At 47.6% G+C, this 19,570-nt stretch overlaps 7 protein-coding genes across 7 annotated transcripts; 4 read left to right on the forward strand and 3 right to left on the reverse strand.

Moving 5' to 3' along the window:
• Window positions 1-3,183: 3,183 nt before the first annotated feature.
• Window positions 3,184-3,417, forward strand: LACBIDRAFT_302480 (uncharacterized protein; the record flags this gene model as incomplete). Its single annotated transcript, XM_001883411.1, has 2 exons — window positions 3,184-3,303; window positions 3,358-3,417. The coding sequence occupies 2 exons, from the start codon at window positions 3,184-3,186 to the stop codon at window positions 3,415-3,417; spliced, it is 180 nt and encodes a 59-aa protein (XP_001883446.1).
• A 2,469-nt stretch (window positions 3,418-5,886) lies between these two features.
• Window positions 5,887-6,916, forward strand: LACBIDRAFT_294759 (uncharacterized protein; the record flags this gene model as incomplete). Its single annotated transcript, XM_001883412.1, has 3 exons — window positions 5,887-6,247; window positions 6,329-6,481; window positions 6,531-6,916. 3 exons carry the CDS (start codon window positions 5,887-5,889, stop codon window positions 6,854-6,856), a joined length of 840 nt encoding a protein of 279 aa, XP_001883447.1. The 3' UTR covers window positions 6,857-6,916.
• A 1,615-nt stretch (window positions 6,917-8,531) lies between these two features.
• On the forward strand, window positions 8,532-9,245 carry LACBIDRAFT_329343 (uncharacterized protein; the record flags this gene model as incomplete). The annotated part of the gene is made up of 4 exons (XM_001883413.1): window positions 8,532-8,705; window positions 8,843-8,905; window positions 9,002-9,147; window positions 9,200-9,245. 4 exons carry the CDS (start codon window positions 8,532-8,534, stop codon window positions 9,243-9,245), a joined length of 429 nt encoding a protein of 142 aa, XP_001883448.1.
• A 393-nt stretch (window positions 9,246-9,638) lies between these two features.
• Window positions 9,639-11,070, reverse strand: LACBIDRAFT_302482 (uncharacterized protein; the record flags this gene model as incomplete). Its single annotated transcript, XM_001883520.1, has 8 exons — window positions 9,639-9,658; window positions 9,719-9,730; window positions 9,792-9,839; window positions 9,890-9,991; window positions 10,043-10,405; window positions 10,456-10,827; window positions 10,884-10,917; window positions 10,981-11,070. The coding sequence occupies 8 exons, from the start codon at window positions 11,068-11,070 to the stop codon at window positions 9,639-9,641; spliced, it is 1,041 nt and encodes a 346-aa protein (XP_001883555.1).
• Window positions 11,071-11,978: 908 nt separating this feature from the next.
• Window positions 11,979-12,437, reverse strand: LACBIDRAFT_302483 (uncharacterized protein; the record flags this gene model as incomplete). The annotated part of the gene is made up of 1 exon (XM_001883521.1): window positions 11,979-12,437. One exon carries the CDS (start codon window positions 12,435-12,437, stop codon window positions 12,186-12,188), a length of 252 nt encoding a protein of 83 aa, XP_001883556.1. The 3' UTR covers window positions 11,979-12,185.
• Window positions 12,438-14,291: 1,854 nt separating this feature from the next.
• On the forward strand, window positions 14,292-14,806 carry LACBIDRAFT_302485 (uncharacterized protein; the record flags this gene model as incomplete). The annotated part of the gene is made up of 4 exons (XM_001883414.1): window positions 14,292-14,296; window positions 14,344-14,560; window positions 14,619-14,698; window positions 14,746-14,806. 4 exons carry the CDS (start codon window positions 14,292-14,294, stop codon window positions 14,804-14,806), a joined length of 363 nt encoding a protein of 120 aa, XP_001883449.1.
• A 612-nt stretch (window positions 14,807-15,418) lies between these two features.
• LACBIDRAFT_329347 (uncharacterized protein) lies at window positions 15,419-16,476 on the reverse strand (the record flags this gene model as incomplete). Its single annotated transcript, XM_001883522.1, has 3 exons — window positions 15,419-16,285; window positions 16,344-16,377; window positions 16,430-16,476. 3 exons carry the CDS (start codon window positions 16,474-16,476, stop codon window positions 15,419-15,421), a joined length of 948 nt encoding a protein of 315 aa, XP_001883557.1.
• Window positions 16,477-19,570: the final 3,094 nt, after the last annotated feature.

The raw sequence follows: 19,570 nt of genomic DNA on the forward strand, positions 1-19,570 counted from the left end.
CAGTCCCGACATCCAAAACTACATCTTCGCCACATAGAACCATGCGTGGAACATCAAGTTGCCATTCAAATGGTCGCTTGTGGAAAATCTGGTTTGCTTTCTCCACCAGCTTCCCAATATCTATTTCTTCTGGTTTGTAGGAGCGAACCTTCGAGAGGGAAACCATGTTGAGGGGTGAATAGATAGGGAGAGGGGTTAGGAGTCACTGATTGAATTGAGGTCTCAGGTGATGAATAATACTGAAGATATACAAATGACAGAGGTGTACCGTTGTACATAAATTAAATTATTCTATGCCTGAATTATTTGAGGACTGCTTAAGCTCATTTTATATGTTTGTAGTCAATATACTAGCATCCGGCATGTACGCGACGCGAACACGTTCGCCGTTAATGGGCATGCGTGCATGCGCACATGCGGATTTCTTTCCTTTTACAGGTGATGTCGGGGTTCGAAAAAGTTCTCTCCTTGGTCGTGATGAAGTCCTACCAGTCTCCATGGTAGTAATTACCCGCTCACACATTCCAAATACAGAACTTCCCCATTTTTTCGAATTCAACACTACGTTCTCTTACTCAAATAAAACATAGCAAATTACTACCATCGGAGACTGGGTTCGAGTCTACCAAATTGTGGGAAATGCCCGGATTAAAGTTGTTTGTAGATGTGCCGCCGAATAACATCATGTGCCCCGCCTAGTGTTTAAAGGTTCAGTTCAGTCCGGTTTTTTGCCCCGAAAATGCGCAACCGTGGACCGCAACCGGTCCAGGACCGACCCAGATATTGAGGGAACCGAACCGAACCACCTAGGACCGGTCTTTTGCGGTCCATGATACTGGTTCAGACCGATCCAGACCGGTTTTTTGCATATAATTTATTATACCAATATAAACCATTTGTATCTCAACCATTATTACTCTGAAAAATAAACGGGTTATATAAAATAGTAAAGCATATAAATACCCATCATTCTACCAATTTTCAAGAGATTTAATGAAGATTTGACATAGCTATGACTGAAACTGAATTACATCTCCTAGAGACTTGGGTAAAATATGGATTTGGTTATATCTTTCTCAATTCTTAACCGTTTTTGATGAAACAAAAACCCAATAAAAGGCAATAAACGTGGTTACAAGGCTATGTAGCGCACGTAATCGTTTAACCGGTTGCAGCCGATTAAAACCGGTCTTTGAACGGTTTTAAAAGATTTTCGAAATGAGGCAACCGGCAACCGGACCAACCCCAAATTGGGGCAACTGCAACCGAAAAAAAGACCGGTCCATGGTCCGGTTCAGTTCAGTCCACCGGTTTTTTGCGGTCCTATGGACTGAACCTTTAAACACTAGCCCCGCCGAATCAAAAAATTTTAAAATGACCTATTATACTATTTTGAATGCCCAAATTGCATAAAAACAAGTGCCGCCCCGAATGTCGAGGTGCCGCGCGCCAAATCAAGTTTGGACTTTGTCAAAATTTGGCTGGGTCAACTATATTTTCGAGCTCAGGGGGTGGGGAAAGAAGATTGAATGTACAAATTTGGTATTGTTAGAATCGTATTAGCATCCTCTATTGATCTATGCATACTAGAGAAGCACGGGTGGTAGTGTAAATATTTTATTGCAGCAAGAGACTTCTGAACAATGCTGGAAGGGCCAGGCAAACAAAGGCAAACAGTCCAATAATTCTACAAGTTCATGCTACAAAACATGGGGGAAGAAGCTTGAATGCTCAAACAAGCTGGAATAGTAATCTAGCAGCAATTCTGTTTCTACTGATACTATTTTTAAGAGCACCAGTCACCTGTGGCCAAGCAAATCCAATGCTCGGCTGATTTCTCTGGGTTGTCACACTGTCACAAGTGTGATTGTTGGTTCAATCCAGAGTGCTTTGAAAGAGAAGCAAAAACTCACTTTCTTTAATTCTTAGGCACCACTCTGACTGATGTCTCCCATTGTTCCTTCTTGTAAAACTGTACTAAATAATGAGTTAGAGCTTGTAGGGCCCCCAGAAAATGGTCATTTTGTGCTATTTTTGGCCTGTTTTAGACAATACAAGCCTGCCATTTTCCAAAGCCTCTACAAACCTAACTTCTCAGTATTTTTAACTGATTCTTTGATAGACTCATTCAGATTAACCAGAGGTATGTTCTGGCTACCTCCCCAGTTAGTGCATATTTATTTTTTCAGATGTCAAAAATGGCCTCCAGAATAAAAACCTTCTCAAGGCCCCAGCTTTCATTGAAATTAGTCCATACCAAGGGAAGTGTAATACAACTACATAATGTAAAAGAATACACAAATACATTTGAGGTACAATAGATTCTTAGAAAGAACCAGAAAATGACCCAACCTTCATTCGTTTTGCACTCCTCAATATGTCTATCTGAGGCTTAAGGTCCAAGTGCTTTAGGCAGATGCTTCAAAAAGCAAAGAGAAGTCTTCTGGAGCACAGGATGGCCATGTTGTCCAGCTGAAGAACACTTGCAGCTGGAAGTGGGGCAACAGGGGTGGCCAAACTCCCCTCTATCCTCCTATGTTTTTGTCTTCTAAGAAGAAGCAAAACCCAGCCTCAATTAAGATGTTGGAGCTCAAGAACTTCTCAACTACTGGACAAGCTATTACTCTTGATGTTTTAAAGTCCAGTCTAGTCCAGTTTTTTTAACCTCAAAATGAGGCAACTGGCAACTGCAACTGGTCAAGACCAATCCAGATATTAAGGGACTGCAACCAGACCCTTTTAGACTGGTCCTAATCAGTCCACAATGCAAAAAAAACCAGTCCAGACCAGTTGCAATCAGTCTTTTGTTGAAAAATTTATTGTGACAAATATTTCAAATGTTACCTCACATACATTGCATCCATGGATAGATCATTTAATTCTCTGTAGATTGTTTAAAATTTGAAGCAATTCAGTTAAGATTTGACTGAGATATGGTGAAAACAGAGAGAACATACATTCAGATTGCATATAAAAGTGTTTTTGGCCATATCTCACCCAAATATTGACTGTTTTTGATGATTGAGGGACCAAAAATTAAGTCAAAATGTGTGTGAGTAATTTTGGTGAGTAAGGTCCAACATGTGGTGGGATAAAAGACCAGTTGCAACCAGTCTAAACCAGTCTTTTTCAGTTTTTAAATATTTACAAAAACATGGCAACTGGCAACTGGACTGATTACAAATGTGGGCAACTGCAACTGGAGAAAGGTGGACTGTGGTTCAGTCCAGTTCAGTCCTATGTATATGTAGACTGGACCTGCAAACACTAATTACTCTGAACTTTGGACCTGCAGCATTACAGGTGTATTTTCTCTCAATTTCTATCTCTAGATGGCTTATCTAACTCATTGTTCAGTACAGTTTTACACAGAAGGAACAATGGGAGACATCAGTCAGAGTGGTGCCTAAGAATTGAAGAAAGTGAGTTTTTGCTTCTCTTTCAAAGCACTCTGGATTGAACCAACAATCACACTTGTGACAGTGTGACAACCCAGAGAAATCAGCCGAGCATTGGATTTGCTTGGCCACAGGTGACTGGTGCTCTTAAAAATAGTATCAGTAGAAACAGAATTGCTGCTAGATTACTATTCCAGCTTGTTTGAGCATTCAAGCTTTTTCCCCCATGTTTTGTAGCATGAACTTGTAGAATTATTGGACTGTTTGCCTTTGTTTGCCTGGCCCTTCCAGCATTGTTCAGAAGTCTCTTGCTGCAATAAAATATTTACACTACCACCCGTGCTTCTCTAGTATGCATAGATCAATAGAGGATGCTAATACGATTCTAACAATACCAAATTTGTACATTTAATCTTCTTTCCCCACCCCCTGAGCTCGAAAATATAGTTGACCCAGCCAAATTTTGACAAAGTCCAAACTTGATTTGGCGCGCGGCACCTCGACATTCGGGGCGGCACTTGTTTTTATGCAATTTGGGCATTCAAAATAGTATAATAGGTCATTTTAAAATTTTTTGATTCGGCGGGGCACATGATGTTATTCGGCGGCACATCTACAAACAACTTTAATCCGGGCATTTCCCACAATTTGGGGGGCGCGTATTTTTTGTGCAGAATAAAGGCCATACTATCGATGCTAAAATGACCTAACCCCCTCCTTACTCTAGTCTCTCCTAGACAGACTTCGATATATGTGAAGTCGTACCTTGGTTCACGATATATGAAGTCTGTTATTTACCACGCCCTCCGAACAGCGTCAGAAAATGCTTATGTAAAGTGCGGACTTTGAAACCGCGTCGCGTCAATATTGTGTCGTTGCCGTTTGCTCTCAACGTGATAACTCATGCATTTCTACTCTAATACACGATCACACTTCAACAAAATTCTGCACGAGAACGTAATCTAGCCAAGCAACGCGAAAAAGGCAGGCCGCAAGAGCTCTCGACGATGACGACGTTGGCTTGACGTTGGCCCAATCTTATCCGACCCGGGTCCTGAAGAAACGGTTCACGAACTTCCCAAACAACAACTCGATGAATTCCCAGACCGAAGGCGCCAAGCTCTTGAAGATACGACGAACACCACAATGCGGCGACGACGAGCTCCTAGAGCCACTCAGCTCAGTGTTGCCGAAGTCCTTCGAGACTATGGTCCGCAGTACCGCAGCCGCGAAATGCTGTTGTAGAAGGATCATTTGGGTAGTGGAAAAGAGACTGGAGGTCTGAGGGGATCGAAAAGAAAGTAATAATCATTGCCTACTTTAGACAGCGTTATGCTACTCCAAATTATATGTATAATCTTCTTCGTCGACACCGTTATTACCATCAGAAAGAGCTCCGTAGTCCTCAAAGCCATTGTCATCGTCACTCGAGTTTTCTTCGCCCTCTCCACAAGCTTCTGCGCGTCGCTTTGCGGAAGTTGGATGAGTTGAGGTTGGCTCAAAGATCCACCAAGGGAGCCAAGATTGTTGAATGGAGAGCCAAAAAATAAAGGTGTAGTGACGACCCATGTTAGTCATTTCGAAATGTCGCAAGAAGAGAACTCGATGGAGATGGCAGGAAGGGTGTGATAAACGCCGGAGTTTCGGGTATTTCACGGATTGGTTCTAATTTCTTGAAGGATCTGACAATTTGAACATTGTTATCCGTTGAGGTTGAGGTTGTCATCTAATACGAATGGAATTTGTGGTGGTAGATGGTGTTACAAAGGTTTAAACGCGTCGAGAGTTCTGAGGGCGTCTCTCAATATTGACGCGACGCGGTTTCAAAGTCCGCACTTTACATAAGCATTTTCTGACGCGGTTTTGGGGACGCGGTAAAAACAGGACTATCCTTACTCCGCATCCACAGAGGCTCGTGCCGAAAAAGGTTACGGTCTAATATTGGAAGACTTGTCCTGATACGACAACTTGACATGTTATGTAACGTTTCGAAAGATTGTCTCGCACGTATGCTAGCTATATCATTTCATCGATTCAGTCGCATTGCCGCACTGGCATATAAAAAAAGCTATAACAAACTCACGAAGATACTTACCCAATCGACGTGACTGGGCGAGTGCTGTCACTGGCGCGCCATGAGAGTTTCCTGCCGCTAGAAGAAGCCACCATCATGATCGTGATATTCTGCCCTTATTACTTACATAATTTACATATCCTTGAAAAGTTTGTTGATTTTGTCTGCCTCATGATCAACGTCAACTCTCGCCCAGCCCGCTTTCAATCCTCCGGCATACAAGCATGCTCACCATCTTTACTCGATCTGCCGCGCGAGAACAGCACACGCATATTGATATATTGATATTTGACCATGTTGTGGGTCCATATGGTGCGCTGCACCCATTTTTTCCAAAATTACCATTCAGATTCTTGAGACTTACACTCAATCGCAGGGAGAACGCGTTTTGTCTAGGCTAGAGCTGAGCTTGGCATGACTGATCGTACGGGTGGCCCATCATGCATCATGCATCATCGCCTAATCATGCACATGCCACATTATTGTCGGAGACCAGACAACTATGGGGAACAGCACGAGCTCGGAAGTGAAGGCGGCGCTCGCAATCACGAGAGGCTACAACCCCAGGATCTAACACTCGCACGAAGCCTCAGATTACGCGCAGAAGGGCTCGAGAAAGTTGTCACGTCCATGCTCAAATCACCCCCTCCGATCCATCCGATCGACGACCACGACACTACACCAACAAGTTCACCCAAGCCCAAACCCTCCAAGCATCCGCATACTTTACCGAATGGCATCTGCTTGCGCTTAGCCTTCGGCACGCTCTTCCTCGGTGTGGAAAGTGGGAGCGCATTCTCTCCCGTCCTCTGACCCACGTCCCCTTCAACTCATCTTCGACCCACCACTCCTCTAGCACGGCGCAACCTTCAAGTGCCCATAAATGTACGAGACCGCCCTACCTCCCTTCATGGAATGATCGCTTGCCTCGGCTTAATCGTTGCTGCTGCTGGAAGTCCAAAGCTACACACCATTACCTTTTGTACAGAAAGCCTTTTTCGCTCTAAAGGTACGTGTGGGCGACTCATTCAATGACTCTCGTTGCTGACTCGCTATAGGCAAATCCAATGCTCCAGGCTGTCACCCGACCGTCTTCTTATCGGATGCCCCATCGTACAATGTCTTCCGCATTCATCGTTTCATACGACCTCAAGTCACCCGTCCAGATTCGCGCCTGGGGTTGATGTTGCGGATCTCTGGATCTCCACTCCGCAGAGTCACCAAAAGTGGGGACGACGCGGGGACGTTCTACAATATTCCACAGCCTAAGGTCACGACCGCAGTGGCTTCGCGGAGAAGAGTTGCTGACGCTAAGAGGGAATTGGTCAGGAAGTCTATTGGAAGTGGCATGAAGACGTTGAAGGAGTTGGCAGTCAAGGATTAATCGATTGAACTTTTTCAAAATCCACCGCCTTCAGAAGTCAATGACAACCAATCCGACCCCATTTCTGAATCCTAAGAGCATACTCCTGTTGGGTTTTTTGACTCGGATGCAACAGCCACCATACAAACCAATGGCTAGTTCCTGTGAGCGACATTTCGGAGATTGTCGGAAGGCGATGTGGAGATGAGATGCTTCGGTGCCTCCAGCATTCGCATCCAGCGTCCGGCTTGTTGAGCGTGACACCCCACAGTCAGGTACTAAACACCGGCATTTTTTCAAGATTCAGCACGACCTCAATCCTACTTTCCGAAGCCAGTACATGAATCGGGAAAGAACTTGTGTCATCTATCCTCCTCGACCCCCCTTTCCTTCCTTTTGCGCAAGAAGTTTAGATACGAAACTCTCGTTGAAGGTTGCACAGCCACAGCTCTGGTGCACTTTCTTCGGTTTGTTGGTTTCCCAGTCACCCTCATCCAATCTCAACCTTTGCGTCCTTCGAAGGAAAAACGGAACACCATCCCCAGTGTCTCGACATACAAGAGGAGGCCATGTACGTCAATGTTGACACCCCATGTCAGGAGGCAAACACAGGCATTTTCCAAGACTCAGCAACGGCCTCAATCCTCCTTTCCGATGCCACTACATGCATCGATCTTGCGCCATATATCCTCCTCGACCACCCCTTGTCGCAAGGAAGCTTCGAGGATACGATGAAAAGACAAATTCCCGTTCGAGGTTGCACAGCCACAACTCCGAGGCACTTCTTCGCTTCTGTGGTTCTCCTAGTCACTCCATCCTATCTCAACCTTTGCCTCCTTTAAAGGAAAAACGGAACACCATCCCCCGTGCAAGAGGAGGCCGTGCACGTCAATGTTGACACCCCACGTCAGCTAAACACCTGCATTTTTCAACACTCAGCAACGGCTTCAATCCTCCTTTCCAATGCCACTACATGGATCGCTTGTGTCATCTATTCTCCTGGACCCCCCTTTCCTTCCTTTTGCGCAAGAAGTTTAGATACGAAACTCTCGTTGAAGGTTGCACAGCCACAGCTCTGGTGCACTTTCTTCGGTTTGTTGGTTTCCCAGTCACCCTCATCCAATCTCAACCTTTGCGTCCTTCGAGGGAAAAACGGAACACCATCCCCAGTGTCTCGACATGCAAGAGGAAGCCATGTACGTCCATGTTGACACCCCCACGTCAGGTAAACACCGGCATCTATCAAGACTCAGTAACGGCTTCAACCCTCCTTTCCGATGCTACTACATGAATCGAGAAAGAGCTTGTGTCAGCTTACCCTCCTCGACCCCCCCTTGTCGCAAGGAAGCTTCGAGGATACGATGAAAAGACAAATTCCCGTTCGAGGTTGCACAGCCACAGCTCCGATACACTTCTTCGGTTTGTTGTTTTTCCGGTCACCCCCATCCAATCTCAATCTTTGCCTCAAGGAAAAACGGAACACCGTCCCCAGTGTCTCGACATGCAAGAGCAGGCCGTGCACGTCGATGCTCGCCTTGTGGCTGGCCTGATGTCTGGGGCTCAAATGCAATCCGCGTAGTAGATTCGGAGTGGCCTTAAGAAGGCGGAAACTAATTCGTCTCCCGCTTCGAAGAGAAGATCGCGCATTCATGTGAGAGATTTCTTTTGGTTGTGGTATGCGGTGAGTTTGGACAACATGGTTATCGTCGGACAGACTCTCAAACTTTTCTATAGGCATTCTGCAAGACTTGCAGTTGCGCGACGCCACAACAAGCTCAGAGTCTGTATCACGAGCGAGATAAGGATGGCTGAACGACGTTGTCGTGATCTCTTCATGAGCTCAGTGTCGTCTACACCAATGACGGCCCAGGTTTGTCACACGCAAGAACGACGACCACGACGACTATTCATTCTCTCTTCTAAAGTCTCAATGGAGCCCCCAAATGCTGTATCTGGCCAGTTTCTGGAGCATTCATGTCATCTTGAGGCGCGAAATATGGTGCACAGGTGTATCGATCTCTGATGTACACCTTCGGCCAACCATGGCCCACAGCGGATACTTTGATGAAGGTGCGCAGTTTCTTTGAAATGAACAAGCCGTCACCTACTGTCCCGCAGAACGTTGTCGTGCCAATAGTTCTGGCCAAGTTCTGTTTGGATTGGTAGAATCGCTTCCATTGGACTCGACCCTTTAGAAGACAGGTCTACTACCACATCTCCATCCTTCGCTTTCTCCATGGGTTGCCACTACATTTTGAGACACAGCTCTCTCTGACCAAGGTCACGAAGAGTGACCAGTATCCTCTGGCGTAGTAAGTTTCGGTGTGTATGTTCACTTCTCGCCCCATAGACAACATCGCTTAGTCCGGTATCAAGATTCACGCTGCTCAGAATGCCTTCTGCGCTGTGATTACCCTATTGATCATTCACCTATTGGGAGTAATACGTTTTCCTTGGCCTGAGTGCCTCTGGTGAGTCCCGCCTGCACTCTAAACATTGCGCTTCTAAATCCTTTCCAGTTTGTCACCTTTCCGATCCATCTGTTAGGTTTACTGCCAGCTCCATAGTTAATGCATGAGGAAACTTCGGTACTACTGTGTGGCAGGCCATAAGCAAGCTCATTAGTACCTAGGTTTGGCGAAGATACGGTGGGACTTTTGTGCGCGAATAGTTCCGAGACAAATTCCAATCCTCCTTCTAATCCTCAACGTTCGACTATCTTGAAATACAGAAACACACATTTATGCCACCCTAGATGTCTATGTTCAAGGATGAGGTTGTCATAAACTCCTCAACAGCTCTCTTAAGGACGTCTCAGATGGCCTGAGCAGATGATGAAGGAAGTTTTAAAAGGGACATGGCACATGAAAACCTGCCACTGACCATCGTGGACAACTGACAAGAACAATATCCTCAGTATTTCAAGTCGTTTAAGAATTCAGGACCAGCGACTCACAGCCCTTCCGTCCGGCGGAGTTCATCGCAACGTAACCGCTATAGGGATCTATAAAGAATGCATCAGTACTATTCTTATAATATACAAAAGAGGAGTACTTGGGAGTCCGAGAATAAAACCTGATGTTTTGATGCCATCCGTGTACATGACCTCCCCCTCCTTGAAAGGAAGCCAGTCTGCCTGATGGGTTTCACTGGGATCTGCAGGATGCATGAGATTCATTTTGACAATTGTCTGCTAATTTCACTTACTCCATGCCACCCCCCCTCTAATCTGCGTTAAGAGGCTTAAGTCCACTGCGCTTAATGGGGCCATTGAATTCTCTTGACCACAGACAATCGTTATGGGTTCATCCTCAAGATGTCCTGGGTAAGCCTGGGCTTGAAGGGGTAGGTGATCATTATCAGTCATCAGCACCTCTCCGTCCATGTCTTGGTACACCTTAACAGCTCGAGTCACAAAGCCCTCGGCCTTCGTGACTTGGAAGCTCAATGAAGAGACTGTTTGTGGTGGTGCGATGGAGTGCGTGTCGATGCGGCCCAAGGATGAGTCTTCCGAATCAAAGGACGTCTTCGATGCCAATGCACCATCTTCGTCGTAGAGTCGATAATAGACTGGACCAAAACAAGTAAGCGAGGGTTATTAATAACATTTTGGAACATACTATAACGGGGCTCAGGCAGTACAGCCTCAAGCAGTCTCTCCGACTGTGCTGTGCTTGCTAGTCGCTTTTCAGCGTCTTCTAATCCAACCACGAGAACTATAGGGTCATTCTCAGACGACCCAGGACCAGAAGACCCTCCAAAAGCCAATCGAGAGGATTCCACAACTGCGGTTTCGCTTGAAAGTGACTCAAATAACGTGGAACTTGTAGGAGCTGATAAGCCCTCAATCTTGCAGAGATGGTTCTTTACGGATAAGGCTATACGAGGAGGCGTGACGAACTTTGGAAGAGTGCGGCTGATGAACGGGTTGTTCACGCAGATTGGGTTATTCGACCTGATTGGCCCGTCCTTCGTATACAGACGGTAGTACACTGGATAACTCAACGTGTGAGAACAAAGGTAGTGATTTTATGAGGAAAGACGCAACTGTAACGAGGCCCGCTTGGTTTGACAGCCACAATCTGCACAATATTCAAGTCATTTGTGAGGCAAAATGGTGTAGGGAGAGCCCAAATAGTACTTACCGCCTTTCCTCCAAGAACATCTGGTGGGCCTTCGGGAGATGGTGGACAGACTTCGTGTTGTCTATTGGATCCAGCGGGAGTTGAGGCCATTTGAGGTTCAGCGTTCAAAATGCGGAGTTGGAGTGGAAGAGTTCAAGGAGGCGGGCGTCTAATAATGTCGGTCTTTATGATGCGGCTGTGAACACTGCATTCTTATCCGAAGTGCAAATGTCGCCGAGCATCTGTTGTGATCAATGGGGACGGCTGTTCTCTTTTCAAAGCTGACATGTTTTGAACATCAAATGGGTATCTTTGATTTACTGGCCCTCCGCCATTTTCGTCTCTCAATGCCAATAAACCCTACTGTGGTCGCAAAGTTGAACGTGGAGGAACGTTTTCTGTGTCGTCAGGTGCCATTCAGGTATCCCAACTTCATCACGAGAAAGATCTACGGGTTTCACCCTCCACCACATTCCACCAAGCAACGAACAGCGTTGAGGAGCGAGAACCTTTACGTCGAAAAATACAAAGAGATACCAGGTTTGGCCCCTTGCTTGGCCCTTGCTAAACAAACAAGCACCGCGCAAACCCCAGCAGCAGCTCTACCTGATTATGTCGACAAGCCTGCCTCCAACATGCGTCCTACAATCGGTGCCCGCTTTACACAATCCAAGCAAGACTTGCACAACTTTGAAACTACGTTCCTCCTCCAGAGCAGGAACGAGTTTGGCCTCCGTTTAGCCAACGACAAGAATGCATGAATGCGAAGGGTTGATAGCGGTGAAGTGATCAATGCCAAACATCCTGAGCCTGGAGATGGTGAGTGTCCTGCCGATTGCCTTTGTCTGATCAACAAGTGGCAGTGAGGAACTTGGAAGAACGTTGAAGGAGGAGCCACAAGACTGTCGCTTTTCGGAAAATCCAGACATTCCAGTCTCCTACTTTCAGGGGTAGGGAAGCGCCATTTCCCAACTTCCATCAGCTACGCCGAGCAGCGACAGTCTAGAAAAGCCCTTACAGGCGAGCCGTAGACTTGCTTCCCCACAGACATCAACAAACGGCCGTCTGGGAGTGTATAGCAGCGAGCCCCAACCCTGAGACTTCTAGTCGTCGTAAGACCAAGCGAGGAAGAGCGGCATGGAAGAAAGTTCATTCGCATACTCTCGCCACCCAGACACGTGGCAGGATGGGCCTTTATGTCTTGTCAATGACGGACCTTGGGCCGCCTAGGGAAGGGGCCACAGATCGGAATAAGAGGAGTTGTGGGTGGGCTCAAGCCTCTCGTGGGGCTTCGCTACTATATTCCACTCCTGCAAGAAGGGGAGGTGGAAGAAGGGACCGGAGAGGCTCTTCCGCAATTGGCATCCAACGGAGGTGTTGCGTTGACGGGTGCTGATTTTGAAGATCCCTTCTGATAGAACGAGGAGATGAGAAAGAGAGCAGGTGGCTGTTAAGTCGGTTGTAGAGCTGGAGCTCATGAAGAAGGCTTCGTGGTATGCAGTCAGTGTGTCAGAGTAGCGGGGCGGAGAATCTTGAACTTGAATGTGAGGTGGAACGGTGGAAGGGGAAAAGTTCGGTTGACTGTTTGTGAGAAGTCAGATACTGATCGTCTGACAGGACGGTGCTCAAAAGCTCCTTGAGCAGCCGAGGGGACGATCTGTGAGAAGGTTCGGACAATCAGGAACATGGCGAAAAGACAGCCCTGAAGGCATTTCATAAGGAACGTACCCCCATAGCCAAGCCACTCTTCTTCCTGTTTCCGACCTCCCGGCAGCCCCTAAACCTACCATCGCAGAGCATAGATACAATCGGCTGCGTGAGGCAGAGAAACCATAGACCACGTTTCATTGGGTTGTTCGTGATGACTTTTGATGGAGGTATTTGGGAAAGGATCGGAGAGTAGCCCCGTCTAAAAGCGAATTTCTGTGGGTGGGGAAATTTGGGGAAATGCTTAAAGCAACTGGGGCCGGTGACGATTCAGATGGTTTGCAGTATCAAGGCTGGTGAAGGTGCGCAAGTGTAACAGAACTGCGTAATGGCACTTTCTTCCTCTCAGTGTAAGCCACTGAACCGCCACCAGATGCAACTGCGTGAAAAGGGGTCAAGTGCCCTCCGGTCATCATAGTTGGAACTTGTGCTTCAAATCCTCTTCCAACACGCATTTGACCATCAAAATTCCGAGATGTTTCGTACTTTTGACGTGGAGTCGTTTGGGTCAAAGGACATGCTGCCAGCGGGTTGACCCCAACTTCACAGCGATGCGTCGAAGGTGCTCGCATCGTGTACTGATTTTTCATGGCCGCACATAAAGTTGGTCTTCTCTGGTTTTCGAGTAGCGGTTTCGTATCTCCGTCCTCTCCTTGCTAGTCAAGAAGCCCATTCTCTTTTGGCCATCAGCTAGAGAGCTCATCAACCAGAGGCCGAGCTCGCCTTCCAGCTCATTCAATAGGCGGGGATGTTTGGAAGGATTGGAAAGTGGCCAAGGGTTCCTAGGAGAAGTGCCCCTTGCGGCATGAAGTACGCAGTTGACTTTGGGCCCGCTCCAGTTGATAGAGTCAAATCGTTGATATGATCTACCACACATCTTTTGAGTCGTGCACTCCGAAGCTGTAAAGAGTAGCCGGCTAAGATTTGACTGCGCTGGGCTACCAATTAGCAACGAGGCGCAGCAAAGTAAAACGGACACACAGATGACCGTGGGGAGGGTGAGCATTGAGAGCATCTCGAATTTCAAGCTGAAAACGGTCTTGAATCATAGGTTCGGCCGCTTGGCGTTTGCACCGTTCTCCAGTAAATCATTCATAGACAGCCCATGAAATTTGTCGCCATCAATGGCTCGTTACAAGATCTGGAAATGCAGAGTTTCTTTCACCTTTTCAACCAAGAAGACGGGTACGACTACTTACTTTCCTAAAAATATCACTTCCTAGCCTTACGCAGTGAGCCCTGTTGCCCTGAACTTCGGTCGATAGGCCAGTTGATTGAGCCCCTCACAGTTGTTCGAAAGTGGAGGTGACAGTGTCTTGCTCATCGTGGCAGCGTAAGTATCAGAAGGCATTCAGTCCTATGTCGAGAGTGTTATCAGCTACCGGAGTACTTATGGTAGCGCAATGTGTGCCCTGTAGGAGTGGTTTGGAAGAAAGTTGTGTTGTGGCTTGTGAGTCCACGGTTTGTCCAGTTGCCCTCATGATCGCGAACAACGGCAAGTCAATTTCTACCCGCACATCTTAGAGCTACGATGCACAACGATTGAATAAAAAGGTAAGTTTAGTTCATATGTGCGGCATAATTACTTACCGACTCTATCATTCAGGCTACATCCTGCGGCCATTATGGGGTGTGTCGCTGTCTTACAATCCGGTAATTAACCTCAGGACACTGTAGTTTGATTAACAACTACTCAACTTGCATCAACAGCCTGTCCAGGGTACTAACGGATGAAAGAGGGAAAAGCAAAGACGAAGATCCGGAACAACTTGGAATGAAGGGCAAGGCTGAGGGGCCTAGGGAGGCCCTTGGGAAGTTCTCATTGGTTAATTATAACGAAAGGCAGTGGACATGCGGCTGGTGCTCGAGTGAAAAAAAAGGACACAGGTATCCGGTGAAATGGTTTTGCATCACGTTCAAAACTGACAAAACTAACGCAACTTTTGTTTTAGAATCAACGACTCACTCCCGAATTGCTGCTACAGCGGCAGACTCGAGGCTCCCTTGGTGACGCAACGACCGAGCCAGTTTGGTACGTTTTTCGACCTGCGGATAGAATTTGAAAATAAGGAACTGAAGTGCGGATTTCTTGCCAGCGCTGAAGCCTATCACCTTCGCTATTACACAGAATCAAAGTTGACTGTTCGACCTACAACGTGCCAGACGTTTGTAACGACCCCGGCCCTCCCAGTATGAAGCCCAACAAGATCTCGTCTAAACTTCTCGGTACCGGCCATGAAGGGTAGACCCGTCGACTTCTGAGCTATGTGGCTGCTTGTAGCTACGCGCACATCCCTCTAAAACGGCCTCTCCTTGCAACGACCAGGGAAAGTCTGCACTCTCCACATGGTTACTGAGTACTCCCGTATAAGCTTTATTCAACGCTGAACCCCGCTCATGGCCTCGATATCTACACCGTTGAGGACCTACACTTCGTCAACCACCTTTGAACTACTGTCCAGGTCGCAATGAAGCACTGGAAGCCAAGCTTTTCCCATAGGGACAGTAGAGCCGCGAGCGTGGGTTAACCAACAACAAACCCCTTTTCGCATATCAGTCGGAAGGAAGGGACAATAGAGCGGATTCTTCACTATGTTGAAGATTGTGATATCCCTGATTGCTACTAGCAACTCTACCTACGCTATGGGCGGGTAGTAAGTAGGTGAGAAACAAGCACGAATATTGTATTCAATGGAGGATGTTGTGGAAGCGATAGTCTAGACTCAATTTATTTCAAGCCTGATACAGAAGATTAGTTGAGAATCACTTGCAATCGAGATAGCGGGACAAAGCCTGAGGTCTCACCGAAAATTTTCAAGATACGGTCTTTCACACTGGTTTTCCCGCGGAGCTGCCCAAACACCATGCCGATCTTAGCTCGTATCTCTGCGGCCTCGGAAGTGGATAGAGCAGCACCACAGTTGGCCAGGACCTCGTAACGCTCGACAATCTCATCAAATGTCTTCTTGAGTTCCTTCCTAGGATGCCCGGAGAGCACCTTTCCAAGTTCTTCCAGCTCCTCGGCTAGCAGAATGCGCTGCTCTTCCTTGGCCCTGTTGAGAGCTATCCCAACCAACTCCTCGGCTGACGCGTGTGAGTCGAGAAGCCTGTCGAAAACTACTGCCCCCTGGTTACTCAATTCTGTACGCTGACTCGAATCCGCCCCGAAATTTTGATTTTTGCGTCTCTTGAGTGCCTCGGGGGTAAGACTAACAGACGTCGGAGCAAAAACGACAAATCGAAGGTTCTTCTTCTCGAAAATTTTCTGAAGGCCTTCAAGATCTTTGGAAACCGCCTCCCATTGGCGATCCACGTCGTGGAGGTAAATGAGGCCACCACACGTCTTTCCAGCTCCACAGCTTTGCGAAGCATTAGGGCGATGCGGTAAGGAAGTGAGTGAGGTACTAAGAGGTACTAACTGAGCCTTCCAACAACGTTGAATGCAGTCCAGGATTTTTGAATCGCTGGTACTACTGGTAGCATTGAAACCAGGCGTGTCAACGAGGATGAGGCGTTCAGGCCCTTCAAGTGGAATGGGGAAATGCTCGAGATTTTGTGTGCACGAATCCAGGCCATTGCTGGTCTTCGCTAGACGTTCGTTAGTGTAGTGGTTGATTAGCTGATAACAATTAGTAAAAGAGAATCTGAGGGGTATAAAACCAATGATAAGTACCCACCCTGCTCTTGCCAACGCCCGTAGGACCAACGACACTAATTTATTCACAATCAGCCTGAATTCAATTGGACTAACAATATCACGTACAAAACGAGAATATCAGCAGGGGTAATGTTCTTTATACCGTTTCCCATCAATCGTAAGTAACGAGCTTGGACTTAAATCTTGGTCTGTAGAGCGGAGCCCGCTTGAAGGCTACTAGCCTATATAGTGGGGTCGACATGCCCAATAGATCGGATTCATCCGAAGTCAAGTGTTACAAAATGAGGCTCCAGCGTGTCTGACAAGTAAAGCTGATCCAGATGTATGGTTCTTACTTATCGATGAACCCATTAGCCCAAGTGTGAGAGTTTGTAGAGTGGGTATGAAACGGTGATAAGGATCACTGCCGCCTTGTCATTCTATGAATGCGTGATTGAGGCTCCCTTGACCGTCAATGATATAGAAAGCAGTTGAAACAATCCTCTCACGAGACGCGATCAAAGCTGCAGATTTGGTGGCAAAAATATTATTGGCACCAACGGCCCACCACTCCCCAACCCTGTTGTCTCTCCAAAATTTGCAGCCGCCCTCTGACTCCGAAAGGCCCGGTCCTACTGTTCAAACCACCAAAGGGGCAGCAGTCTGGAAGAACGTCTAACGCCCTCCAGACGGCGGCTGCGATCTAACGTGTAAAGAGGGGGAGATGCAAAGATTCATCAGTCGTATCCATCTGGTCAGAGGGCGGGCTCCGGAGGACTCCGTTCCAGACCACCCATGTCTCCAGCCATGCAAATTCGAGGCAGTTCTTGTGGCTTGCTCGGTGGAGTAGACTGACTCAGAGCTTGCGATAGCTGGCCAGCAAGATGCATTGCAGTATGCAAGCCTCCTATAGAAGTGTTGAAGAGTCGGCTCGAGAACTATTCATAGCCTCCGGAATACCTATAGAAAAGTTTGAAAAATCCGTCCGGCAATTACCATTTGTCCAAAACTCACCACGTGCAGGATGAACGTTGAACCTTCGTTCGTCTAACCAACAACCTCTCACATGAACGCCTGATCTTCCCTTCGAAGCAGTTGACAAATTACTTTCCGGCCTTGGCCGCTTCTTAAAGTCACTTCGAACCTACAAAAGTTGCGCTCCGTTGAGCAAGCCCCAGACATGAGCTGGCCAGACCGCTCATTCTCACACGGCGAGCACTGACGTGCACGGCCTCCTCTCGCATGTCGAAACGCGGGCAGGGGATAGTATTCTTCTTTCCTTTGAAGGAGTAAAGATTGAGATTGGCGGATGGGCTGTCTAGGAGAACCACAAATCGGACAAATGCACCGAAGCTGTGGCTGTGCAACCTCGAACGAGAATTTGTTTTTTCATCGCATCCTTGCGACAATGGAAGGAAGGAAAGGGCGGTCGAGGAGGTTAGATGACGAAAGTTCTTTCCCGATTCATGTAGTACATCGGAAAGGAGGCTTGAGGCCGTTGCTGTCTCGAAAAACGCCGGTCTTTGCCCGTTGTTGTAACTGGCAGAAACTTGTGTAGTGCAGTGTGCACGTCTTTGCGAACACCTCCAGGAAGAGGGCTAAAAGGAGCCTGATGTTATCCTCGTTATACGTAATCATCAGGTACAACATTCTTGTAGCGGACAGAGGCGTAGACGAGTGAGCAAGTCTTGTAAAAGCCTCTACAAGAAACGTTAGAACAACTGTAGCCCCGGCCGTTCCAACTCACCAAGTTGAAGTTCACGTTGACGAACGTCATGCATCTTTTGTTCCTGGCCCTGAAATTGAACAGTTACACAGAGTTGAGCTGGGGACGGGAGGGTCACTGCAATAGACGGCTTCTTGGGGCCAAGCTGCGGCTCTGCCGGTCATCTCGAAACGACCTATGCCCTTCAAACCGATGGTTTGGCCTTTCTCCCCTGTAATAACTCCATTCCTGAAATCTGTCAATATAAACGGCGGTCTGAGGGGCAATTACGATGTCCAAAGATACACCACGACTCGGATGGCATCACCGTCCGCCGACTTGTTATAAGCTACTGAGCGCCTCCGTCGAATGGGCTGGAAAGCGAGAGAACTGGAAAGACATTCGAAGTGATGAAGGTGAGGTGAATTCACGAGGAGGGCAAGGAGACGTACTGCTCCAATTTGTTCCCGTCACTGCGCTGGGTATTAGTTCACTGAATTGTAAACCAGCAAGCGTCTTGAAGCAGGGGTTGGAAAGCCAATATAATGGAGACACGTTAGATAATTTATATTCAAAATGGTCGTAGAGGAACTCACCAGATGCACGACAAGTTGTATTCTCAATTGTCCCCATGGCAAGCAAGCCTTTGTTGTCAACTTTCAAGACCAGGGGCTTGCTCCAGAGGAGCGCAGCTTGGGAAAAGCGCGAATAATGAATGGGGCTAGAAGCCTCGCAAGTGGGCGAAGCCGGGCAGCGATCCCTCGCGTGGGCAATTGTCAGCTTCCTTCCCGTCTTCCTCCTTCTCGCACGGACAATCCTCCTCCCTCGTCCTGTTCTTCTTGAAAGCCGACACGAGCTGAAAAACCACATCTGAGACCAATTGGGAAATCACCTCGGAAGGTGAGATTTGGGGAGTGGAAGCCAGAGTGGGATTCAGGCTTGCTGAGGCCTGGCATAAATGGAAGCGCCTTGTGGCGGAAGAAATCCGGAATTGAATTGGGGCAGCAAAAGCAATACTCAAGAGAGAAGCAGGAAGAAGGAGGAACAAGATCGGGGAACAAGGATGTTACCACAATTTAAAATTACTGGGCAGGTTGCCAGAGGGCACGTGACGTCACGGGATGCCTTCCGAAGGCATAAGCGAATCAGTGAATCACCCGTCCCTTGACCCGTCCTCAGCTCAACTGTACTGTGTGACTGTTGAGTTTGAGGGCCGAGAAGGAACAGGGTGCACGACATTCTTCAGCTTGTGTCATCTGTCCTCCTCGACCCCCTTTGTCGCAAGAAGCTTCAAGGATACGATTGGGATACCCTCGTTCGAGGTTGCACAGCCACAGCTTCGGTGCATTGTGGTTCTCCTACCTTTCAAGCAGAATACCTTGAGAATACCACCCACTCCCTGCGTCTCGACATGGTGGAGTCCGTCTACGTCAATGCCCGCTTTGTGAAAATGAGCGGTCCGGCCAGCTGATGTCTGGGGCTCGCTCAACAGAAAGCAGTCTTTGGACAGTGGTTCGGAGTGACCCTACTAAGAAGGCGGCCAAGGCCGGAAAGTTGAAACT

Source organism: Laccaria bicolor, genomic scaffold (assembly GCF_000143565.1).
Source record: "Laccaria bicolor S238N-H82 LACBIscaffold_21 genomic scaffold, whole genome shotgun sequence".
NCBI lineage: Eukaryota > Fungi > Basidiomycota > Agaricomycetes > Agaricales > Hydnangiaceae > Laccaria > Laccaria bicolor.